The 9,529-nt window shown below is 34.7% G+C and overlaps 1 protein-coding gene across 1 annotated transcript; it reads right to left on the bottom strand.

Moving 5' to 3' along the window:
* Nucleotides 1-2,266: 2,266 nt before the first annotated feature.
* LOC128510866 (phospholipase A2 inhibitor NAI-like) lies at nt 2,267-5,778 on the bottom strand. The gene is made up of 5 exons (XM_053483410.1): nt 5,730-5,778; nt 5,489-5,596; nt 5,166-5,312; nt 4,793-4,903; nt 2,267-2,469 (listed from the first exon to the last, which is right to left on the bottom strand). The coding sequence occupies exons 1-5, from the start codon at nt 5,776-5,778 to the stop codon at nt 2,267-2,269; spliced, it is 618 nt and encodes a 205-aa protein (XP_053339385.1).
* Nucleotides 5,779-9,529: the final 3,751 nt, after the last annotated feature.

Below are 9,529 nucleotides of genomic sequence, written 5' to 3'. Positions count from 1 at the left end.
TTTTAAAATAAATTATTTTAAATTAAAATTTCACAGGGAGCCAAGGAACTCATTTACTACTTTACCGAGTGCTGTCTCTGTGCTGTGATGAGGCCTAAATCCTGACTGATACAGTTCATGTATGCTATTTCTATGTAGATATGAGCATAGCTGCTCCGCTACTATCTTTTCCAGAATCTTAGAGATAAAGGGGAGGTTTGATTGATATTGGCCTGTAACTGGACAACTGACAACTGCTAATTTAAAAGATTTTGGAACATAACCAATGCTGAGTGAAGAATTAATTATTCTCAACAGGGGTTCTGTTATTGCTGGTACTATCTGTTTAAGAAAATGTGTCGGTACAGGATCTAATGTACAGGTTGATGAATTTGCAGAAGAGATGAGTGAAATTAGTTCATTCTCTTCAAGGAGAGTAAAGTATTCTAGGTTCTGATCTGACATGGCTAGATTAACATCTGCATCAATTACATTGTCTGGTTTCAAGGCCTCAATTTTATGCCTAATATTTACAATTTTATTATTAAAAAAGTTCATAAAGTCCTCACTATTGCACAATGCTGTTGTAAATATTTCTGCAGTGGTCTTATTTCTGGTTAGTTTGGCTACGGTATAAAATCTAGAATAATTTTTGTTATTTTCTATAAGAGTGGAGAGATAGGTTGATCTAGCTACACTAAGAGCTTTTCTATAGTTCAGGATGCTCTCCTTCCATGCTATTTGAAATACTAGTAATTTAGTTTGACGCCATTTACGTTCTAATTTCCGAGCGGTCTGTTTTAAAGTGCGCGTGTGATCGTTATACCAGGGAGCGAGTTTCTCATTATATAAAGAAAAGTGGAACGTCACCTGATCGAGTTCTATGGGGTCAGACGGTGATCCAATCAATGTTGGTAACTCTGGGAGATTACAGATAAAGCTTTGTGTAGTAGTTGATGTGAATGTATGTTTAATACAGCAGCACAGTGCTGTGCGTACATTATCACTATGAAACACTTCAATTAAGAGAAGATAGTGATCTGATATAACTTCGGACAGTGGAATTGTAAATTAATTTCTTATACTTAATCCAAAGAATATTAGTAATTCTAAAGTGTGACCTGCTTTATGAGTGGGTCCTACTACACACTGATTTACTCCTACTGTATGGACATAAATGCTGTTCTCAAAGAGTCTTCTGGATTCTCAAAATGAATATTAAAATCTCCAGCAATTAACACTTTGTCTACAGAAACAACTATGTTTGAGAGGAAATCTGCAAATTTACAAAGAAATTCAGACTTGGCTGCAGTCTCTCAATAGTTCAGGACTGTAATTCCCTATAAGTCTATCTGAGCCTCCAATAACTACCTGGACTCCATATTAAGATCAATTAACATCAATTGTTATGCTGAACTGCCTGTCACCTAACACACTGTATGAATGCAGATCAAATCCTGCTTTCTGTTTCACCCAGATGAGGATGGGTTCCCTGTTGAGTCTGGTTCCTCTCAAGGTTTCTTCCTATTACCATCTCAGGGAGTTTTTCCTTGCCACTGTTGCCTTCGGCTTGTTCATCAGGGACAAACTGACCATTTTGATTTATATTCACATTCCATACAAACTTCCATTATTTCTTTTGATTGTGTAAAGCTGCTTTAGCGACAATGACAATTGTTAAAAGCGCTATACAAATAAAATTTTATTGAATTGATACTAAATTGCATATTTAAATGACCACAAACACTACTGAGGGATAGTACTGCATATCTATTTTAATAAAAGTTTGGAAAGGAGGTATAGTGTGGTTATTGGGTGTAAATTGTAAAATAAAATAAAATTCACGTTGATATTTGATATTTAATAAATCAAACAATTCATAATGTTTTCGCATTTGTGTTTTTTATCATGTACAAAATAATTTCTCAGTTTGCAATGGTTCTATCTTTATTCTACAATAACTATTACAAAAAAATCTCAAAATATTTATTTTGGAGTTAAAATTTTGCTGTCAAACTGAATTGTTAAATAAAATTAACACATTTAATGTACCTAAAACACAACAGGTATATTTTTACCCTTTTACTAGATAAAATTTCCTATTATTTTACATTTGCTTGCAAATATAATAATAATAATAATAATAATAATAATAATAATAATAATAATAATGTTTCACTTTACCTAATAGACACTTAAGCATGCTGACAAAAAAGAACCATGTGGTTGCTTTCTACTTTTCACATATTTTGTTTTCTATAAACATGTAGGTGCATCAGCTCTGAGGTCAGAAGAAGAGGGCGGAGCAGAGCAGAGGAAGGATATGAAGGAGGAAATTCCGTTTAAAGCTTCCAGCACCGTTACACAGACTTCCCTTACAACACTTTACATTTGTAGCACTGATTCCTGGAATGCTTGATGATGCAGCTGCCACACAGAGACTTTCAGATGCACATCCTTTCATAGACACGGTAATGCCCAATTGTTGAACTGAGGTAGAAAGAGAGAGAGAGAGAGAGAGAGAGAGATAAAGAGCGGTTGGGGAAGGGTTAAATTAGGTACGTGTAGGTTTAATTTAGTTCTTAGTAACCTCAATGCTTATCATCTAATTAAGGCAGTAAATTTAATTTACAGTATGTGACAGTGTGGGATGTCGGTCAAATTGGTTATAAACATGCACCATTAAGAAGTATACTTATTATTTCATCAAAAAACATTTGTTCATTATATGAAATAAAATACCACACGCATCAGGGTATAACTAAGCACCCCTCAACTGTCAGTCCAAAATGTGTTGGTCACAAAATATTTTTGGTCACTATAGACTTGATCTTGACATTTCAGTACAATCAGGTACAATTTAGAGTAGACTGTACTGTGTATATACTGTGAAATATTTATGAAAAGTTTTATATCCCTATCTCACCTATGCGGTTTGACTCACGGTGAGATGCGGAGTTAGGCACCGTGAGTCGCCGCGATTGCCCGCCAACGTCCAGCTGGCGTTCCGCAAAGTTCTGTAAGGGCCGCAAGCTTCCGCGAGGGCCGGCAAAAAAATTAAACATGTTTAAACTCGAGAAAAAAAAACTCGCAGTGAATTATGATGAACCGTACTCATGGCCACTGCGCAAAACCACGTAGGTGAGATAGGGGTAATATCCCTGGTGTGATTGCTATTAATTGGAAATGTTGTTTTAGAGTAAAGAAGCTTCTAAAAGTCTTAACAACAGTAGTAAGTCACAGTGACACAGAAAAAGCTATAGAAGTCCCTTATGTTGCAACATGTTTCCAATAACATGTGAACAGAAAGTTCTCAGAGGTGTAACTGAACATACCCAAACAGGTAAAAGATTTCCTAATGTACATAACCTATTAAAGTTAAGTGCAGATTTAGGAGCATCTAGTCAAAGGTTTAATACATTACCTTGCAACTAACTACTAATCACTTTTAAACATATTGTACCCATGCTAATAAATAAACAGTATGCAGTTTATACTTGTAGCTGCAAAGTCAAGACATTAGGTGTGTCAGTTCAAAGTGAAGTTTATTAAATAACAAAAACAAAAGTTTATTTATAAAGGTGGATATGTGTGTGTTTGTATGTATGAACAGTGGATTGAAAAAGTGTTTGCCTCTTACTGATTTTCAGATCATCAAACAAATTTAAATATTAGTCAAAGATAACACAAGTAAGCACATCATGCAGTTTTTAAATGAAGGTTTTTATTATTAAGGAAAAACAAAATCCAAAAGCAAAATGACTTTGGAGTGATGTTAGTCCTAAACTAAATCCAATTGAGATGATGTGGCATGAACTTAAAAAGGTAGTTTATGCTCGAAAACCCTCCAATGTAGCTGAATTACAACAATTCTGCAAAGATGAGTGGGCCAAAATTCCTCCACAGCGCTGTAACAGACTCGTTGCAAGGTATTGAAAATGCCTAATTGCATTTGTTGCTGCTAAGGGTGGACCAACCAGTTATTAGGTTAACTAGTTATGTAGTTTTGGATGTTGTTTTCCTTTAATAATAAACAAAAACTTCATTTAAAATTGTTTGAGGATCTGAAACATTAAATTGTAACAAACATGCAAGGAACATAAAAATATGTAAGGGGGCAAAAACTTTTTTCACACCACTGTATGTTTGTGGGTGGTGTAGTGATTAGCACTGTCGCCTTGCACCTCCAGGGTCCGGGTTCAATTCCCGTCCAGGCTCGATTCTCGTCTCTGTGTGCATGGAGTGTGCATGTTCTCCCCGTGCTTGGTGGGTTTCCTCCGGGTTTTTCCTCCCACAGTCCAAAGACATGTAGGTTAGGCTAATTGGCATTCTCAAATTGCCCATAGTGTGTGAATGAGTGTGTGTGTGTGTGTGTGCCCTGCGATGGATTGGCACCCTGTCTAGGCTGTTCCCTGCCTCATGCCCTAATGTCCTGGGATAGGCTCCAGGCCCTTGCGACCCTGAATACAGGATAAAGTGGTATAGAAGATGAGTGAGTGTGTGTGTGTGTGTGTGTGTGTGTTTAGGTGTGGCAGTTTTGCTTTTGTCATATGCAAATGAAGCCAAGGCATCACTGAATTTGTATATTCAATGAGCTGAGTTTCTATGTGAAGAAATAGATTTTTTATTAAATAATACATTAGGGTGTCTTCAGGAGCTTAAAGAAGATTTTATTTATTTATTTAGCATTATTTTAATTCCTCCTGTTTTGATAACAAAACACTAAGAACTCAACCAAGAAATGCTTAGAGAATGAATAGACCATATGAAGCATAAAAACGATCTCTGCTTGTTATAGAGAAATTTTGTTAACCTGATGCAGTGATGCAGCGATCTTCATCTCCTTTACAGCTCACCAATCCTGAGCAGCCAATTAAGCCACAGGTGTAACACACTCCACCATTGGGAGACTGCTCTGACAGTTCTTAAAAGAGGAATATAATTAACCAAACTGCTTATTGTGTTACATATGTCAGCAAACATGATTAAAATATTATGCAAATTGTAAATTTTGAGAGAAATCATAATGTATGGTAATCTGCAGTACTATATACTATGCCTTTTTTTCCATTACTCATACAATACAATAGTAAAAGTCAAAGATTAGTCCACGTATAATTTAAAATAATATTTGAAAAAATTAAAACTATTTTGTGAGGAACATTTTGAAGAACTTTGTGTTTTACTTGGTGGTGTTCGAGTGTTGCAGAGATTAGTGTTGCAGCATTGGGTACTGGTGGTCACTTCTATTGCTCCCAGGTTCAGGCTTCCACTTACACACTTTTCTGAAGTTCCGCAAGACTGAATAATATTATCTGTAAGCTTTGTGCCACCTGTAAAACATTCCACATAGCAGGACGATTAGAAAATCTTGCCAATTCATAGTGATTTTGGTTACATTGGCCTGTGTTATTCTTTACACACTACATGTGCATTAAATGGAAAATTCAGAAGATGATAGATAGATAGATAGATAGATAGATAGATAGATAGATAGAAACACACTTACTCATATACACAGAAGTGGATGAGGTCAGACACTGGTCTGAACAGGTTACCTGTTCACTGGTGCATATCCCCAGTACTGGTATACACTTTTGACAAGTCAATGACAGTGCTGCAGAAAAGAACAAAAAAAAAATTAAAATACAATTAAAACAAGGAAAGAAATTAATAAAAACACACTATAAACCTATACGAACTATAAGAAACTATTCACCAACTGATTTAATAAAATGAATTTAGTTTACCTTTAGAGAAAAGCATGCAGGTGAGCAGCAGTGTGACCTGAGACTTCATTGTTGATGTTTCAAAGTGAGGTCTATGTAGTTAACAGGGTGAGCAAAGTCTGAGAGAAAGACTGCTACTATGGTGATAAAAGGTTGGGATGTGTACCTGGAGGGAGGAATTTTTTTGCATACAGTACATCCTGACACTCCTAAAGTTTTGTTTCTTTCAATATAAGAGGGATTTACGTGCCCTGTCCTGTACATCATGTCATGGCAAATTTTGAAGACTTTAACCATTTTCAAAAGCCAAGTAGAAAGCAAAAGCTATTCCCTTTTTCAGCATGAGTTTTTGACTGTGTGTACCTCAAAAACACTGTGTTGCTCCTCTTTATTTCTTTGGTTAATCAAATTTTTCTATCAGTATTCATTATAGTTAATCATTAGATTTATTATGATTTGTTTGGCCTGGTTAAGTGACAGCTCCCAACATTGTCTTTTATCATCTTTTGTTCATTAATTATTCATGTGAGGATTGAGTTTCATGGGCAAGTCTGGCCATCTCTACTCAGTGTTCAAAAATCAGGAAGGAAAACAAAACTGAAAGCTATGGTGTATTCTTTTAGTCCATGTTCGCCAGACTTAAATCTCTTTTTATAGTCAAGGCACTTTTCCATGAAGTGATGCTTACATTAAAGTTTCTCTTGTTCTCCATCATGCCATTCGATCAGATCACTTCATGTGACTCCAATCTTTCTTTTAAAATGTTTAAGTACTTTAGACATCTGATTCCACTTTCATTGTCCTGTTGTGTGTCTCTTATGCTATATGAATTACTGGAGTATAACTAAGTCTTACTAAGTCTATTAACCAACACGAATATGACATTTTAAACAGAGTGCTACTATAATGTGTTAATTATTGTGTATAAAATATTGCATGTTTAACTGTCCTACTGATTTTTACTAATCCTGATAACCCTATCAGCCTTTATCCCACCTAACCTGTAATTATATAAACAATTTTGATGAGTAATTTAATACTTATTTATTTGCTGTAATGACAACACCATGTGCACTTAAAAAAATCTGTGAGGCTTTTCCTGCATTTTGCTGTAAAGTTCTGAGCAGATGATTTGATCTTATTTTGTACATTTTTTACGTTGGTGTTACATGTTGTCTGGATTGTCTTTCATCCCTATGTCTCAACGAACTTCCTTGAAAAATTTTGGAGACAAACAAACTCCATGCATGTGGATTTGATTGAGATACTTTTAATATATGAAATACATCTGGTTTGATTACAATACTTGTTTTAAATGATATATAACTAAATAAAAAAAAAATCAAGGGGAATGTCTATTACTGCCGCGCACTCTGTTGCGGCCAAACGGCAACAGCCAAAATAGCAATTCAAAGTAATTAGTGAAATCACCGCCAGGTGGCGCAAATGGACATTTTGCAAAACGGCTGCAATTAATTTTGTTTAGACAGACTCTCTGTTTCTATCTGTCTATTGTTATTACTAAAGAAAAAAGCACAAACAACAGCTCAAGGGCTTGTAAAAACATTTTTATTTTTAACGGTAAAAATGTCAATTTTGGAATCAGAAGCTCAGTGGTCCGAGCACAACGTAATAATCTTTGTATGATAAAATGTTTCAGTTTCAAATAATCATTAAACGCTGAACCCAAACAGCAAAAGAACATAATAATAATCATCAAAAAAATAATATTCATGGTGCTTTTTGCTGTTTATGTCCAACATTAAATAATTATTTAATTATTAATAATTAAAGCTGCTCACATCGCACGCGCGTTTTCACTTTTAAAAAATGTAGTGTTTAATCAGCAAGTATATGTCGCTTCTCTTTATGAAAGATGAATATTATGACTGAAACATAGCTTGTGTGTAAGTGGCTGAAATGTGGCTGTGAATAAACCTTTTAGTGAATGTAAAATGTTCACGTGAACCCGCGGCGCGCGCATGCACTCTTTTACTTTGCTGAGTTTTGATCTAAAGTCAGATGAACACGCGTGTCGATATGAGAGATTTATAAGAGATTTCTCTTTCCCAGAAATACAACAGACACAAATTTAAAAGTGTTAAATAAGCGCTGTGCTTGCGGCGCTGTGCAAAACGCACGCCGATGTGAGACGCTTTATTTCAGTCATAATATACTAACACTTTTGCTGTGTAGTGGGCCGCGCGCGCACAACCTCTCACCGCACCGGCGGAAGTAGACTAATGATTATGAATACGTTGCAGCATAGCGCTGTATCCCTGTTTGCTTTCATTATTTTACAAGATTATAACGGTTTGTCTTCATTGTGCGTGCACTTAAAAAAACGTAGAGTCTTATAAAGGCTATGTATCTTATATAGTTTTATTATATGGTTTTTGCCCATTAATCTGACAACACCTGTGGCTCACCCACTTTTTCTGATGCACACCCAGAGTTTTCTGGCTACGCAAGTGTTACACACGATAAAATATACACATACATTATATAAGAACTATAGAGTAAAAAAAGGGACCACATTGTACTTTATTTGTAAGTTTTCAATCCAACTTTAATTGGAACATTGGTTAATCTTGTTTGAAATTGTTCATTTCTTCATAGGTTTTTAGTCAAGGATATTTCACAGCAATGTTCAAGTTTGTGAAAGAGAATGTTCCACTGTTATAGCACAATAGTCTAAATATTTTATTTTGTTTTTCATTTTGGAATTTTATTGTAATGCTATAAAACTGAACTCCTTTTTATTGTATTTTGCATCATATTTGTAATATACGGTGTCACAATTCTACAGGCTATTTTACAAATATTGTCATCTTAAGTTTGTGTTAACTTTTTTTTGAACATGTGTGTTCATAGAAATTTATAAAAAAAATGTTTTGTGTTATTGCTTTATTTGAAGGTGTTTGATCTTGAATTTAGGAAAAAAATTGTAAATAACTGTGTTTCCCTGCTAAATGTTTGCTTTATTTAATGTGTTTGAGTGGAATAATTTCGGAAAAAAAACTGTAAAATAAAAACATTTTGCTGCTACACGTCTAGTGCTGTTTTAATGAATGTTTAACATATAGTGCTGTTGATTTATTGAAGGTCTTCAATCGTATAAATTTAGCAAATATCTGTAAAATAATGGTATCTGTTAAACTTATAGTGCTGTTGCTTTATTGAAAGTCTTTAATTGTATCAATCAATCAATTGTAAAATCTGTAAAAATAACGGCGTTGACAACTTCAAACCTATCGTGAATGAAAGGTGTGAAGAGGGATTACAGTAATTGGGATTCTGTGAGTGTTCACCTAGGATCGTGCTGTCCCATAAAATAGATAAAAAAAAATAATGATAGCAATTAAATCAGACTAAATAGTTGGATTTGATACTTTTTTTTTATTTACTGTAACAAACTTGGTAGATTGTCCTAAAAGTCTTGAGCAGTAGAGGATTGGCCATCTGGAGCACCATGAAACATCCATTGAAATGCAATTCCGATGCACAGAAAAAAAATAAACTACACAGCAAATATATGTTATATTATATTATGACTTGAATAAATCGGCTCACATCGAAGGGCGTTGGCGTGTTGTCTGCATTTTTATTGATAAATCGCACGCATTTTGTTAAGTGAAAGTGCAAGCTGCGGGTTTACGCACACCGATGAATTGCGTGGTTTAGGGCATCTCATTTCATTATTATAAACATAATTTATGAATTACGGTAGAGCTCTGATTATACTACATAGGAAATGGGCTCAACATCCCTAAACCCAAACCTCATTTAAATAAAAAAAAATTATTAACAAATGTTGTAAG

This window comes from Clarias gariepinus, chromosome 22 (assembly GCF_024256425.1).
Source record: "Clarias gariepinus isolate MV-2021 ecotype Netherlands chromosome 22, CGAR_prim_01v2, whole genome shotgun sequence".
NCBI classification, from domain to species: domain Eukaryota; kingdom Metazoa; phylum Chordata; class Actinopteri; order Siluriformes; family Clariidae; genus Clarias; species Clarias gariepinus.
Note: the sequence above shows the minus strand (reverse complement) of the source record. Positions and strands in the feature narration are given on the sequence as shown.